The following is a 15,967-nucleotide window of genomic DNA, read 5'->3' on the forward strand; positions in this document are numbered from 1 at the left end:
AATCTGCGTGCTTTTGTTTTGCTTGCTTATTTTGGCCCTACAATACCACACCCTTTTCTTAACTAACCTCTTTCTACCTGGGCTGGACGTGCCTGGGCTCTCCTCCCTGGCCCCCCTTCCACCTCTCCCAGGTCTCTAAACCCCTAGAGAACCTGTGTCAGTGTTTTGAATCCCTCAATTGCTCTAGCAGGAAAACTAGACAGATTAGGAGCTGGGGCACATTTGGCTGAAAGACAGCTCTTCGCTTTCTTCTTATGCTGCTTCCCCTTCCTCTTTTCCCAAATAGATATATAAACACATGTATTTTCCTGTTTAAATTGAGCGAATTGGTCCCCTGCCTGTCCCTTGATTTAGCCATTGGGCTCAGCCTTGCTCCTCCCTTCCTTACTCGGATAGGAGCCACTGGGATCTGGAGCTCCAGCTTCCAAATTGAAGCTGGCCTCAGGCCAGGTGACCTTTTCTTTGTAAGTTTCTGTCCTAAGCGTGGGGTTGGGGGAGGCGGGGAATGGGGGGGGGGGGGGTTACAGGGATCTGTTTGGTGCTGTTGAAGGGGGGGCGAGTGAGGAAAGGAGGGGGCTGGAAGAGAGTAAAGGGCTGTTGTTAAACAGTTTCTTACCGTAAGAGGGAGTTCAGACCTAGATCTTTCCAGTTAATCACACAACAAACTTAGCTCATCGCAATAAAAAGCAGCTCAGAGCCGACTGGCTCTTTTAGGCACTGACTCCGAACAGGATTCTTTCACCCAGGCATCTCCTCCAGAGGGATCCGCCAGCCCGTCCAGCAGCACCATGTGGGTGACCAAACTCCTGCCAGCCCTGCTGCTGCAGCATGTCCTCCTGCATCTCCTCCTGCTCCCCATCGCCATCCCCTATGCAGGTTAGTTCCCTTCTTCTTCTTCATTATTAGTATTAGTATTTAACTCTCCTGCTAACCTTCCCTATTCCTTTTAACACCCTCTTTTTACCCTATTCCCATCATCCTTTCTGAACTCAGTATGTAGTATAGGTTTCTAAAAGCTCTCATTATGCTTTCTTTTGACATTCTTTTTTTTTTGTTTGAATAGCATTTAAAATGATAATTAACTTTCCCTCAACTCCCCTCCACCTCCAACCCAAGCCCCGTCCCACTTAGCCTAATAGTTGTGGATTATGAGATAGGGAGGAAGTGCTAATACTGGCTGAACTTGGCTGCTTTGGACAAGTTTAAAGCTAAAGAGAGGGTCTGGTCTGAAGAGGCAAGAGTGATGGTCAGTCCAGCAGGAAGTCATCCTTTTCCAGAGAACAATTTTTCATGATAATGCACTACTCCACATCACCTAGTCAACATTTGGAGCCAAATTACGACTTTGTACAGGTTTTCATTTTGAGGAGGCAGAATAAACTCTGAGTATTTGCATATCATAAAAATGAAAGAGAAAGCCTCTTTTTAAAGATCTTATTCTTTCTGGGTACGGATGCCTGCCCTTTGAAACTGCAGTGCACGGAGACTTTGATTAAAGCTGCAGAACTGCCCATCTCTGTCTCCCACTTTCTCCCTTGGATTTGCCGTTTGGGGAGGAGTTGCTTGAAAGTTCATATTGCTTGGAGATTTAGAGATCTCGTTTGCTGCTCTGGGAAATTTCTCTTGTTATCAGGGCAAGAGGAAACATCTGTATTTTGTTGTATCATTGTAGAGGCTGAGGTGCCAACGGGAGAAGGCAGTGAATATCAAGGGTAGGCACAGGGGAATAAAAGAGTGGGAACAAATGTCCAGATGGAGACATGGCCTTTTTACAATATAAAAAAGAGAACTGGCTGTATCTTTTGAGATGGTAAATATGACATTTATCAGACCTCTGATCTAGTTTTTGATATGGTACAAGGGTTAAAAAACTCAAGAATTTGCTAAATGCAAAGGAAAATCATTCAACCCACCTGGTTTTCTTTTATTTTGTGAAGTGGCCCGTTTGGAAAATGACACTGTTTGGAAAGGGTCACTTTGAAAGCATTTAGGTAAGATTTCTGAAGAAGTGAAAAAGCAGTGAGTTCAAATCAAGCAGGTTATCATGCTTGACATGTGTCATGTTAAAATCGCTTCACAGGGTTGGGTGCAGTGGCTCACGCCTGTAATCCCAGCACTTTGGGAGGCTGAGGCGGGCAGATCACAAGGTCAGGAGATTGAGACCATCCTAGCTAACACAGTGAAACCCTATCTCTACTAAAAATACAAAAAATTAGCGAAGCGTGGTGGCAGGCACCTGTAGTCCCACCTACTTGGGAGACTGAGGCAGGAGAATCTCTTGAACCTGGGAGGTGGGGGTTGCAGTGAGCCGAGATTGTGTCACCGCACTTCAGCCTGGGGAACGGAGCAAGACTCCATCTCAAGAAGAAGAAAAAAAAAATGCTTCACAGATGACTGCTGGTTTAGGGGATTTTGAGCTTAAATTGAAATAATGGCTAATATTTTGAGGGTTTTCATTTTTAAAGATTAAAATGTCACTGTTCTTAAGTAGAATCTGGTTACCTGAATTCATCTGTGCTAATGCAAGGGGAACGCAGTGTGGAAAACCCAAACAGTAGATCAACCATAGGCAGTGTCTATTTGTTTTTGGCATGCATTATGAACTTTTGGCAGGAGACATACATTTGTAATTATATTTCACTTTGCCTAATGTAGAAATGACTGTGTTTCCTGAGTACAGGCAGAATGCAGCCCAAGAGTGCTGGCAGGCAAGGAGAGTCCAGTTGGGAATTACAAATATGCTGTGAATAATTCCTGAAGTGGATAATTCTAAAATTGTCATCAAAGGAGGGTGCGCCTTTGTTTAGATGGCCAGTTTGATAGTTTTTTTAATAACCTTTAAAATAAAAAACATGGGTAGCCTCTTAGAACACACAAAGTTTGTTCTTTTTTAAATGACATTTAATATTGACTATTTAGAGGTTTCTTTTGTTGTTACTAGCTTTGATTATAATTATTTATTCTATGAATTTATATTTGTATGTATTGTAAAATAACACATTGTTAGGAAAGAAGTATATACTGTAAGTTGACAACCAGTTATCAACAGAATACACTATGGAGATACTTATTTAAAAGCTTAAGAAATATTCAATATAATGGGCCCACGCCATCTTTGTAGGAGTTAGCCTATATAGAATTACCCTCTATTCACTCCCACCTACATGGGAAACAAATATCCAATCCTCTGTAATAAAAGAAGCATTAAATGAGCACCTAATATTCAAGAGTATGTGGGGGATGTAAAGATGAACAAATAAGAAAGGAACTTAAATTTGTTGAGCAACTGATATGAACCAAGTAGTAAAGTACATCTCACTTAATTCTAATAAGATTGGCACTATTGGACTCATTTTGCCGGTTCAAAGACCTCAGTTATCTTATTTCTTTGTGAGTTAAGGGACAGAGCTCAGATTCCTACCCAAATGTATGTGAATGAACTATGTGGTGTTTTTTTTTTTTCTTTTTTCATTTATATTGAAGCCAGCAGCAGTGAAATCAACTGAAACTTACTTAAAAAAAATCATTTGGCCAAGTGATATATTTACAAAAAACCCTGTTAGAAATACTTTGTACTATGGTTGAGAGTTCATTTTTAGCATAGAGAATCAAACCAGGTTAAGGGGTCATATGGTACTGAAGTCCATATGAAAAGATGGATGGTAGAATAGTCAGTACCTTAGCACAGGAGCGCAAGTGGCCCAAGGTACAGAGGTTCGTAAGTATAAGGAATGTCCCAGGAAGGACCCCACACAGCAACTGAAGGCAAGCATTTGAGGCAGAAGTACTGGGCATGTGATGGGGAATATTGTCTGTGAGTGGAAAAGTAAGATGAGGTAGAATTGATAGGATTGAAGGTCATGCTCAACCATGTGGTCTTTAAAATGAATGTCATGCGAGCAGCTGAAAGTTTTTTTGTTGAAAAGGTACTTGATTGAAGTTGTTCTTCAGTGTGGTTGCTTCAGTTCCTGTGTGGAAGGAAAGTTGTAGGCAGAAACAGACAGTGAAGGTGGAGGCCAGGATGAGGCTTCTAGAAGAATGAAACCTTAAATAAGAACTGGAAAGGAGAAGGAAGAAAATACCTAGGGAGGCCCCTCAAATCACACTGAACATCACTTCATTTTGTAAATCCCCTTGGAAGAGATGATGCTGCAGCTTCTCAAATACCAGCATTTGATTTACATCTGACACAGTCTCTGTCTTCTTGGTATCTTTATTTGTGATATTGTTGCCTTCTCTAAAGAAAGGGAGGTGGCTGCCGATTTGCAAAAATCCATGTCTTAGATAATAACAACGAAAATTTAGACTTCTATTTGAAATTCTCGGCTTTGGAGAGTTTACAATCTCCAGTCCCAACCATTCCCTTCCATTAATTATTTGTGTACTTTCATCTTAACATCTTGCCACTTGAATCTGTTCATCACTAATCATGTGGATAGGTTTCTCAGAATACGTGGAGCCAGATTCCTGCTTCTTTCCACACCCTGCAAATCCTTTCCTTGCATGATTTTCCTTTGAAGTCAATGGTTAGTCCACACAGAGAAGAAAATATATGAGGTACTGAGAGAAATGAGTGTGAGGTGCCGGGACCAGAGGGAGAAATGTGTCTTTCTTCAAGCACCTTGATACATTTGACCCTACTTTCTGTGTGTAGGTTTTCACTAGGATCCTAATGATTTCAGCTCTAAAACAGGGACTTCAGGTTCTTCAGGAAATATAGCTTCCAGAATGTTTTCCCATACTGGGAGAAGAGGAAAAAGGAGTTGTAATTTAAAGCACAGGAAAGCATGACAAATTTGTAGTGATCTCTCACCCTTTGATTTCATTTCAATATTTTGTTTATAAACTTCAGCTAACAGTCACGCACAAAAAATAGTAGGGAAAAATCTGATCCAAAGATATTTTTGAGTTTCTTCCCAAATTAAGCTTGGCTTTTAACTGTTTTCAGTAAAACAAGCATCAGTTGTTAATACATATGGAAGAGAAAGTTGAAACTATTTTCAGCAAAGGAATTTTATTTTCAGATGCTGTTTTTGAATGACTTCTGTTTTGAATTTTTCTTTTATTGAATAAGGAATTAATTTTATAGATGTGTGGATTACATGATGTACAATTAGCTCCAACTTCATATTTTTGAGTAATTAGTTACTGGCTTAGTATAAATGACTTAATTAAAAGGGAAAGTTTCTACGTCATGAGAACAAAATAGTGAGAATAGAATTCTGGTGTCTGGTTCTGATTGCCCCTGATAACTTTGTAGCCCCAGACAAGCTTTTCACTCCTATTTATTATCTAGTAAAGGGAAATAATAGATTTATTTGTTTTTCAAAATGCTTTTTGATCTTTAGATGGAAGGTAGTGATTGGAAAATTTGTCAGCAAGCAAGGGTAGACTGTTTTTGTGAGGTACAACAAAACGTTAACACATTTCAGTAGGACAACTGAGGAGATTTAGAATTAAATACAATCAACAATTCCATGGAGCCCTCTGCTCTCCAGAATCTTCTTCATGGCTTGCCTTCATTTTGCGTGGCATTGAGAAAAGAAACCAGAGCATTGACCAGAAATTTTGTTTCATTTGATACATTAAAATACATTACACATTCAATATTTGTCTTAGACTTTTTGATTTTTAGGCTTTTCCCTCACACTTAGACATGTATACTAAATACATTATACATCAGGCCAACTTCAATTTTATATTTTTAGTTAATATAATTATATACATATTTAAGAAATATGTGTATAAAACTAGTTTGGTGAATAGTTGTTTCATAGATTTTTTTCATCAATTAACTATCATTTATTTCTAAGAAACATTCAAATTTATACAGGAAATTATATAACTCTTATGCTATGAAGCATTTCAAAGCACCTTAGAAATAGTGTAATAAGGTCAAAGGAAAGAGAAACTCTTAATGGAAAAACTTATCTCCTATTAACATGGTTCTGTGACAGAAATCAAAATTTGAAATGAATTATGCCTTCTTTGCTTGGAAGAATCACAGTTTCTTCTTCATGCCAGAGATTAAAGGATAAAATTTCAAAAACAAAACTAAAACTGCATATTTATAACATTTTTAAAAATCCAAATTGATTTTCAAATATTTACTTAATGGTTATAGTTTAAAGTTAACATAACTTTTATATTTTAGATTGAGAAATTGGGATGTTAACATTTCAGGTAATTAAAAAGTCATTTGACAAGTCAATAAGATTGCCAGTGTTGTACAAGGCATTTGGTCCATGCTCAATAAATAACATGTTGACAGATTTTTGGTTGATTTCATTTTCATATTAAAATGTCTTTTAAACTGTATCTGTTGTACCATAGCCAGTCTATCCTGTAAGGCAAAGCAAAATTAAAAATGAAAGCATCATTGCAGGAATTAGTATTGTCTTTTGGAGATTGTGCTTTGGAGTTTTACAGAGATTCAGAAATTTAGAGGACCTCGTGTTTTCTCTAATTTATTGCAGCCTTCAAATTAGGATGGACACTAATTAGTAGCATCTGCTCATCTCATAAACCAACTGGAGCCAGTGGTTGCTGACAAAGTTAGAGTATGAAGGCATTTTTGGTACCTCACTCTGCTAGTTGTATTTCCAAATTTTGTGCACACAAATTTTTACTCTCCTTTTTTGACACATTTCAACACAGATTCAGATCAGGAATGTATTTCCTGCTCTACTATCCACATTTCTTCTCTACTGCTAGCTCTAAACCAAATATTCAGGAAAGTGTTACATGCCATATTTCCACTACAATCTTAGCCATTCTTAGCTACAGATGGCATGGTCAGTGGTTCAGAGTGGTGGTTTTTAAGTCAGCCTGCTGGGTTTCCAATCTGAGATCTTCTAAGTGGTCAATTAGTTTTTTTCTATGTCTTGGTTTCTTTGACTGAAAAATGAATGTATCCTTACTGCCTTTGGTATAAGCATGTTTGAAAAGAATTGACAGGCAGAGGAGCACAAGCACATCTATCCTTATTATATGATAGCTGCACTTTATCAAACATTTTGATCTGCATTGTGAAGATGCTGATCACTAACAGATTGGGGCTATTTTGGGCAAATTGAGAATACAGAGAACAAGTTTTTGAAACACTAAAGTTATCCATAAGATTAAGTCTTTTAGAATGTCTTAGTTCTGTTTTTCAGATTTTCAGTAGAAGGCTTCATGCTATCTAGGCGCCTTGTATTTTCATGAAGAAAAATGATATTGCTGCATTAAAGGATGAAGTTTTACATATATTTGATTTACAGCATTTGGCTTGATCTCAAGACAAATAGTTCAGTGATACCAGGAAATAGTGTCCAAAAGCACAGAAAACATTTATGCACTAAAGGAGGAGAGAGGGGCTAAAATATGAATAACATGAAAGACTTTAAAGAGTAGGTCAGAAGAATTTGTCCACTGTACAGTTTTTAGTGAGACGTTTCTCGCCTGTCTTTGTGTTGGCTTATCTCATTAAATACTATAACGTATATGAGGACCAATTGTAGAAGGAAATGAAAAGTTTAATTATAAAGCATGATATGGTATGCTTCTAGCACTGATATTTGCTTTCATGATGTTTGGAAAATATCATGTTATTTATTTCTTTAGTGTGAACTCTGTCCTGATTTTTAAAAGCTCCTTAATTTGAAAGAATGTAAATGAGTGACTCTACATGACAAGTTATTTGTTTTTCCTTGATTACAATATTCCTCTCTTTCTCTTAACTATTCCCTACCTCACTCTGCTCCTAACCCCTGGAAATCTAGTATATTGTCAAGTAAAATCACTTTCTTGTAGATGATCCTTAGGATTTTTTTTAATATATGAGCCTTAAAAACATTTCTCCAATGTTTATTTTTTTAAAACATTTTGTATTTAATAGAGGGACAAAGGAAAAGAAGAAATACAATTCATGAATTCAAAAAATCAGCAAAGACTACCCTAATCAAAATAGATCCAGCACTGAAGATAAAAACCAAAAAAGTGAATACTGCAGATCAATGTGCTAATAGATGTACTAGGAATAAAGGACTTCCATTCACTTGCAAGTAAGTTACTTCATTTTCTTCTTAGAATAATTTTCCAAATATAGCATGCATGTATTATAATCATGTGCCTTTTGTGTTGTAGTCAATGTGATTTGATCATAAAATTGTAAGTTTGACTCTCGATTTAACTCACTACAAACGAAGACTTAGCTCTCAGTTTATGGAAACATAGCTTGAGTAAGGGAGAGCGCAAAAACTGCTACCTTCTAAAATCCACAGTGGCTTTGGTTATGGAATTTGTTTTCTCATCTGATGAGCAATTGAATTTGAGTAACTAAAATGAAATTCAATTGGCTTTGGGTTTTTAAATATCTATTCAGAGTAACTTTTTTTTTTCCCTTGCAAGAGGAATGGAGGAATTTTTAGAACAGAATTTGGGCAGCAGCCAAAATTTACTTCATCTTTATTATATCATTGCATTTAGGGATTTAAATAAAAGGTGTTGAGAGAATTAGTTTAAAAATTACAGAGACTGGTGTCAGCAGAGACTGTTTAAAAGAAGAGGATAGCAATGGTAAAGTTTCAGGTGAAAATTGATGGGGCAATTTAAAGAGGCATGAGGGGACTTAAATGGAGAGTTTCATGTCTTTTGACAGTCCCTGTGTGACCTCATAGGGAAGAATTCCTTACTACAGGGGTCCTTAACCCCCTACCCCTGCCACTAGTCTGTGGCCTGTTAAGAAACAGGCCTCACAGCGGGAGTGAGCTGCAGGCCAGTGAGCATTACTGCCTGAGTTCCACCTCCTGTTGGATCTGCCATATTAGATTCTCATAGGAGCTGAACCCCATTGTTAACTGCACATGAGTGGGATCTAGGGTGTGCGCTCCTTATGAGAATCTAGTGCCTGATGATCTGAAGTGGAACAGTTTCATCCCAAAACCATTTCCCCGCTCCCCGGCCCACCCCCACCCCCACTCCACCCCCTTGGAAAAATAAACCAGTCCCTGGTGCCAAAAAGGTTGGGAACTGATGCCTTACTACTTTGCCAGTGATCCCAGAGGATAAAACTCTTTGTTTTGGGCTAAGAGGGTGACAATTTCATTCGAATAGTCTCCTAAACTGTCAGAAGAAGACACATTTTTTTAGTTCTTCATTATCTTACCTCACTTATTTTCCACTCTTTCACTCCCTATTTTATCTTTTTTTTTTTTAACAGGGTCATGCATAAAATCCTGTACATATTAAATTCTACTCAATTACATTTAGGTAGTGACCCATAATGTGACCACAGGGTTTAGTAATGTCATGGCAAGTGGTCCTAATTTCATCTTGCCTTTTTCAGAGAAATAAATGTTATGGGCCTGAGAGGAAAGAGCATGGTCAGAAAAGATCTTTATCAGGTTTAGGTTGAGGAAAGACTGTCAGCTTTCCATTTCTAGAGTGAAACTGCCAATTTCCGGGAGATAGTTCCTGGCAAGAGGAGTGGGAATTGACTTTGCAAGTATATTCCTATGATAATTCTGTTTTATTCCCTGACTTTCCTATAAAAGCCTTGCTATTGTTAAAAATAGAGACAACTACTCTCAATCAACATCTCAGCTGTGTAGATTCATGGAGCTGTTCCAGCAGTTGAGGAGGATAGAGTTGTATTTTCCCCTCTCAGGGCTGGAAGGGCAAGGAAAGGGGAAGGAGAGGACACTTCATTGCTGATTTTTAACTTTGAAAATAAGCTCTCTTGGACTCACAAGTAAGGAAAGTATTGCTACCATTCAATTTTCACATTAGTCAACCGTATACTTAGGAAAGAAAAACTTTCCTTTTGTTTTATTTACTAGGAACTAAAATGATTTTACTGGAGAAGACATTAATAAATTAGTAAGTGCTCACATATTCCATATATATGAGATTTCATACTTTCCTACCATATTTTGGTTGAGTTATATTTATTCTCCAAATTTATGGCAACCTGTGCAGAAAACCACAGGTAATATTATGTATTAGAGCCAAGATTTCTTGGCCCAGAAATGGTAAAATCCTCCTCATTCATACACACATACACACACACACACACATGCACATAGACACACATATGTATTTGGGATTATTAAATATCTTAGCTATATAGAATTGAATGAACATACTATGATACTATGAACTTAGGGTCTTAATGAATCAAAGGATGTTGTTTCTAGACATGTTATATAAAACAGAATTATGTAAAAACAATGAAAAATACCGTAAACCACTTATAAAATACCAAAGAAGTGTGCGAAACCATCTGTGACGTGAATGAGTGTGAGGTGGAACATTCTTAAATATTGTTTTTTCTTGAGAAGATATCAACAATATTGATTTTCTAGAGATTCAAATTATTCTTTGCTGGGTAGGAAAGATGACCAAGAATGCCTGATTCTAAGCTCCTCAGGAAATAGCTCATTCATAAATTCACTTAATAAGATAGGAAGCTTTCCTCTTTTAGCCATGGCTGGCAACTGGTACTAGAATTGCCTTCCTGCCATAAACAAATAGGAAATAGACAAAATAAGCTGTGGGAAAGATTACAACTAGAATGATGTTAAGATAAAGACTCTAAAAGTCAAACCTAAAAGAAGATGCAACTTACGGAATTTGATGGCTTCCACCCACTTTATATGGAGGTGTAAAATAATATAAAAAACACTTTTCTTAAAGAATTCGTCATTGTATTGGAACGAGAGAAAAGAGTGAATGAGATCAACAAACTGGAAATCCTGTTACCCACTTTACAGATGGAATCACTTAAAAACAAATTTATCACTTTTTTGCATATTTATCATTTTGTTATATAAACAGGTTCTTTTAGTGAACAATAACAAAAAACCAATATAATACTTAGCTATAGGAATAGTAGGGGTGGCATGTCTTCATAACTTTCTTTAAGATGTTATGTCAAAAAGATATTCTCTAATATTACTAGTTTTCTTTAAATTAAAAATGCTTAGCACTTTGGGAGGCCGAGGCGGGTAGATCACGAGGTCAGGAGATCAAGACCATACTGGCTAACATGGTGAAACCCCGTCTCTACTAAAAATACAAAAAATTAGCCAGGCGTGGTGGTGGGCACCTGTAGTCCCAGCTACTCGGGAGGCTGAGGCAGGAGAATGGCGTGAACCCGGGAGGCGGAGCTTGCAGTGAGCCGAGATCACACCACTGCACTCCAGCCTGGGTGACAGTGTGAGACTCTGTCTCAAAAACAAAAAAACAAAAAATGCTTATATAAGCAAACCTGTTTAAGAAATATTAGCTTAAACAGTTATCCTCAACAAGATTTTCATATCTTTTAATAAACTGCAATGTTTTATAATTCACCAAAAAATTACATTATATGCAAAAATTTCCAAACACTTGGTTTCAGATCCCACTTTTTAGGAGAATCCCTAGCACATTGATATATCTAATGCACCTTAGGAAATGTCATTTTAGAATATATTTTTTACAGTTATACACTTTGTAAATTACTCCTGATATCTCAGATATAACTGAGATAGCTTAAATATCTCAAATATAATACCATTTTGTACAAGTGTGGATAAAAATACTCCAACTTTCTGTGAAGTTACAGAAAAATAAAGCCTTCAGAAATAATTTAAATAGTTGTGTTACATATTGATTTTGCATGTTAAAACTGTTATTTTTCTACAAGCCTTTTGGAATAACATAAGAATATTCCAAAGAGTATTCAATCTGATATTTAAATCTACTCCTACAAAAACTTAATTTTGTTCTTTCTTGTTTGGCTATCAAAATGGTAGGTTCAAATTTTACTCATATTTTTATTATGTATATGTAATTATGCATTTGTTTCTATACTGTCCATAAGCCCATGGACAAGATGAACCATATGCCCATTCTTTAAATACTGTATAAATAGTAGTATTTCTTCTTTTCATTCTGATATTTTTTTCAGGGCTTTTGTTTTTGATAAAGCAAGAAAACAATGCCTCTGGTTCCCCTTCAATAGCATGTCAAGTGGAGTGAAAAAAGAGTTTGGCCATGAATTTGACCTCTATGAAAACAAAGGTAACTGACTTCTCCCTAAATATTGCATAATGAAATAAAGTATAATGAAATGTATGTTTGTAATTTCCTGCCAGAGTGGTCTTTCTCACTGATTTTTCTACTATATATGAGATATTTTATGTAGTCAATTCATCCATTAAGACAGTTGAAACTAGTATCTTGACTATTTTTAGTATGGTACTTTAAGGAGAACATTTTCAAAATTTTCATAATCTTGATTCCCTTCCTCCCTCTGTTCATTTTTATTTTTATTTTTTTTTGGAGCATCTCCTAGAACTGGCATTCTCCATGTTCATTTTAGAAAGTGCTACTTTAATTCATTATAAAGTTTAAAACACTTTATATTACAGCAAATTTTCAGTTTGCTATAGTATTTTGCTTTTAACAATGTTGGATAACTAAATTATAGTGATGATTACTGATGATAACAAAATATGGAGATTTTGGAGAAATGAGTTGGGACTATGTTTCATCATATACTTGAAAAAATATTTAAAGGAGGAATTGAGACCATATTATTTGCTGATTGCCTATTCTGGTGGTCTGATATTATGTTCACTAGGTATTTACTTTGTTCAAAAGCAGAATCAAGTAAATGAAATAATTGAAGAATGTTAAACAACCGTGTCCTATTAAATTCAGATACATAACCTGGTACAATATACAGATGTTTTCAAGTTAATAGGGTAAATGTTTAAATAAAATTAAAAATAAATTCATGGTAGAAGTAAGTTAATCTTTATACACCTCAATAATACTACAAATCCTGAATATGCAATATCATGATCTAGTACAACACCATTCTTACTTCAGACTGTCTTCTAGCTTGCTAACAACTGCATGTACTATTATTTGGTAGGAATATATAGGTTATTACAATTTGGTTGTCCTATCAGTTAGCACTGGAAATGTTTGCAAAAATACGGAAACTAATAAGCAAGCTACCTCATGCATATGCATATATAAACAAAAATCCACACAATTTTACTAAGAAGGACAAATTAATTATCTTAGGTAACTTTTTGAATTCAATATAGGTTTTAAAAATCATTTAATTTTTGTTTTTAATATTTTCTTAAAATGGTCTATATATTTGAGCAGATCATAATTGCTTGGCTAGTTGAGTATACAGACTATGTTAAGTACAGAGACTGCTCTCTGGAGTTATCTATGCATATATACACAAAATTAAAACTTCTCAATCATCTGTTTGTTTTGGATTATTCAGAAATGTGTTATTTTGAAAATACTAGTAGAAGCTTTAGACAAGAAATTTCAATGTTATTTGAAATAGTTTACAAGAGTTAATTACTTACAGGTTTGAATGGAATTTTTTTCTTAAATACTGCATATGTTTTGCATAGTTGCAATAATTTTATCTACTTTCTTCAATAGACTACATTAGAAACTGCATCATTGGTAAAGGACGCAGCTACAAGGGAACAGTATCTATCACTAAGAGTGGCATCAAATGTCAGCCCTGGAGTTCCATGATACCACACGAACACAGGTAAGAACAGTATGAAGAAAAGAGATGAAGCCTCTTTTATACATGTTAACAGTCTCATATTAGTCCTTCAGAATAATTCTACAATCCTAAAATAACTTAGCCAACTTGCTGAATTGTATTACGGCAAGGTTTATATGAATTCATGACTGATATTTAGCAAATGATTAATTAATATGTTAATAAAATGTAGCCAAAACAATATCTTACCTTAATGCCTCAATTTGTAGATCTCGGTATTTGTGAAATAATAACGTAAACTTCGTTTAAAAGGATTCTTCTTCCTCTTTCTGTCTTTGAGAAAGTACGGCACTGTGCAGGGGGAGAGGCTGATTGTGAAAAATCAGAGGTAGATGAGATTCTTACTGAGGGCTGAGGGTTCTTTAACCTTGGTGGATCTCAACATTGGTTGCACATTAAAATCACCTGCTGCAAGCCCTTGACGAATCTTGCTTAGAAGATGACAACACAGAACAATTAAATCAGAATCTCTGGGGAGAATAAGGCACCAGTATTTTTTGAGCTCCCACCATGATTCCAAAGTGCAGCCAAATTTGAGAACCACTGCTAAAAGCTCAAGCTTCAGATTGACCAGCTTTTCCATCTCACCTATCGCCTAAAGACCAAATTGGATAAATGTGTTCATTACGACAGATGGGTACTATTTAAAGATGAGTAAACACAATATACTTAGGCTCGTCAGACTGAGAGTTTTAATCATCACTGAGGAAAAACATAGATATCTAATACTGACTGGAGTATTAGTCAAGGCTTATTTCACATACAATTTTATCAGAAACCAAAGTAGTTTAAAACAGCTCTCCCCTTGTTAGTAATGCATTGGAGGGTTTACTTTACCGTGTACCTTGCTGAGCACTGTACCTTGTTAATCTCATTTACTTGTAATGAGAACCACACAGCAGGTAGTTTTATTGGTTCTATTTTACCTACATGACAAAACTGAAGCATAAAAACACTTAGTAAGTTTTCAGTGTCATGCACAACTAGGAAGTGACATGGCCAGAATATAAGCCCAGTCACCATCACTCTATAACCTGCGCTTTTAACAACTTCAGGGCATGAAACATTTGGCCGGTCAGTAGAACCCATGCTGTGATTTGTTTTTGCAGTGGTGGTGATGACTGCCTTGTTGAATCCACTTTTTATTCTATTCCATTTTGGGGACACAATTCTGTAAGATGATTCTTCATTAGGAAACAGAGATGAGTTATTGACCAACACAGAAAGAAAAAGAGTTTGTTGCTCCACACTGGGATTAAACCTATGATCTTGGCCTAATTAACACTAGCTAGTAAGTGTCCAAGCTGATCATCTCTACAGCATTTCAATAACAGAAAACAACAATTTTCAAAATTAGTTACTTACAATTATGTAGAAATGCCTCTAAAACACAATATTTTCCTTATATTACAAAAACAAAAATTATGATTGGTTTTGTCCTCTCTTGAGAGTTTGCATGGTGTTACTCCCTGCATAGTGAAGAAAACATTTTATTTAAGTAGATAGATCTAAGTTTTTCATGAACAAAGGAATGACATTTGAAATCAATCCTACCCTAGTCCAGGACAATGCATTAGACTAACCTAGTAGAGGTCTTATTTCACTCTGAGTTTTCTATGATTGTGATTCTCTGCTGGAGGAGTAAATGTGAAATAGATCTCTCTGGGAACTGGCTTCCCAGTCCAATCAGCTCTTTTACCAATGAACACTTCCTTGTGATATAGATGTTTATGGCCGAGAGGATCCAGTATATTAATAAAATCCCTTTTTGTATTCAATGAGGGAAACACATAATTTTCATCAATTAGCAGCTTATTGGAATATCTGCATGATGATTTAACACTTTTAAGTGTTGACTAAAGATTAATTTTACAGAAAATAGAAAAAGAAATATGTTTCCGTCTGGAGGAATGATTTATTGTTGACCCCTAAATTGAAATATTTTACTAGTGGCTTAATGGAAAGATGATGATAGATGATGAAATTAATGTAGAAGCTTAACTAGAAAATCAGGTGACCTGATATCTACATCTGTATCCTTCATTGGCCACCCAGCATTCATTAATGAATCAGATGATGGAATAGATCAAGTTTCCTAGGAACACAGTGAATATTAAAAGAAAACAAAGGGAGTCTAGCACCTAGAAGACCTAGTTTATATTTCAAAGTATATTTGGATGTAACCCAATTTTAAACATTTCCTCACTTGTCTCTCTTAAAGCCTTGCCAACAGCAAGGACAGAGAACCAAAAATAGTGTATATATGAATAAATGCTTATTACAGAATCTGCTGACTGGCACATGCTTTGTGTGTAATGGGTTCTCATAAACACTTGTTGAATGAACACACATAAGTGAAAGAGCATGGCTAGGCTTCATCCCTTGGTCAAATAT

General features: G+C 36.0%; 1 protein-coding gene across 2 annotated transcripts in view; it reads left to right on the plus strand.

The window, feature by feature from the left end:
• The first annotated feature begins 568 nt into the window (after window positions 1-568).
• HGF (hepatocyte growth factor) overlaps window positions 569-15,967 on the plus strand; it is a 71,318-nt gene continuing 55,919 nt past the window's right edge. Inside the window, exons 1-4 of one of the 2 annotated variants that reach the window (XM_004045662.5) lie at window positions 569-876; window positions 7,880-8,045; window positions 11,933-12,045; window positions 13,441-13,555. In XM_004045662.5, coding sequence (XP_004045710.1) covers window positions 789-876; window positions 7,880-8,045; window positions 11,933-12,045; window positions 13,441-13,555 — 482 coding nt within the window. In that variant the 5' untranslated portion in view covers window positions 569-788. The remainder of the gene's footprint in view (window positions 877-7,879; window positions 8,046-11,932; window positions 12,046-13,440; window positions 13,556-15,967) is intronic. The other variant, XM_019031817.4, reaches the window with a different exon arrangement.

The sequence above is a fragment of the Gorilla gorilla genome, chromosome 6, assembly GCF_029281585.2.
Source record: "Gorilla gorilla gorilla isolate KB3781 chromosome 6, NHGRI_mGorGor1-v2.1_pri, whole genome shotgun sequence".
Classification (NCBI taxonomy): domain Eukaryota; kingdom Metazoa; phylum Chordata; class Mammalia; order Primates; family Hominidae; genus Gorilla; species Gorilla gorilla.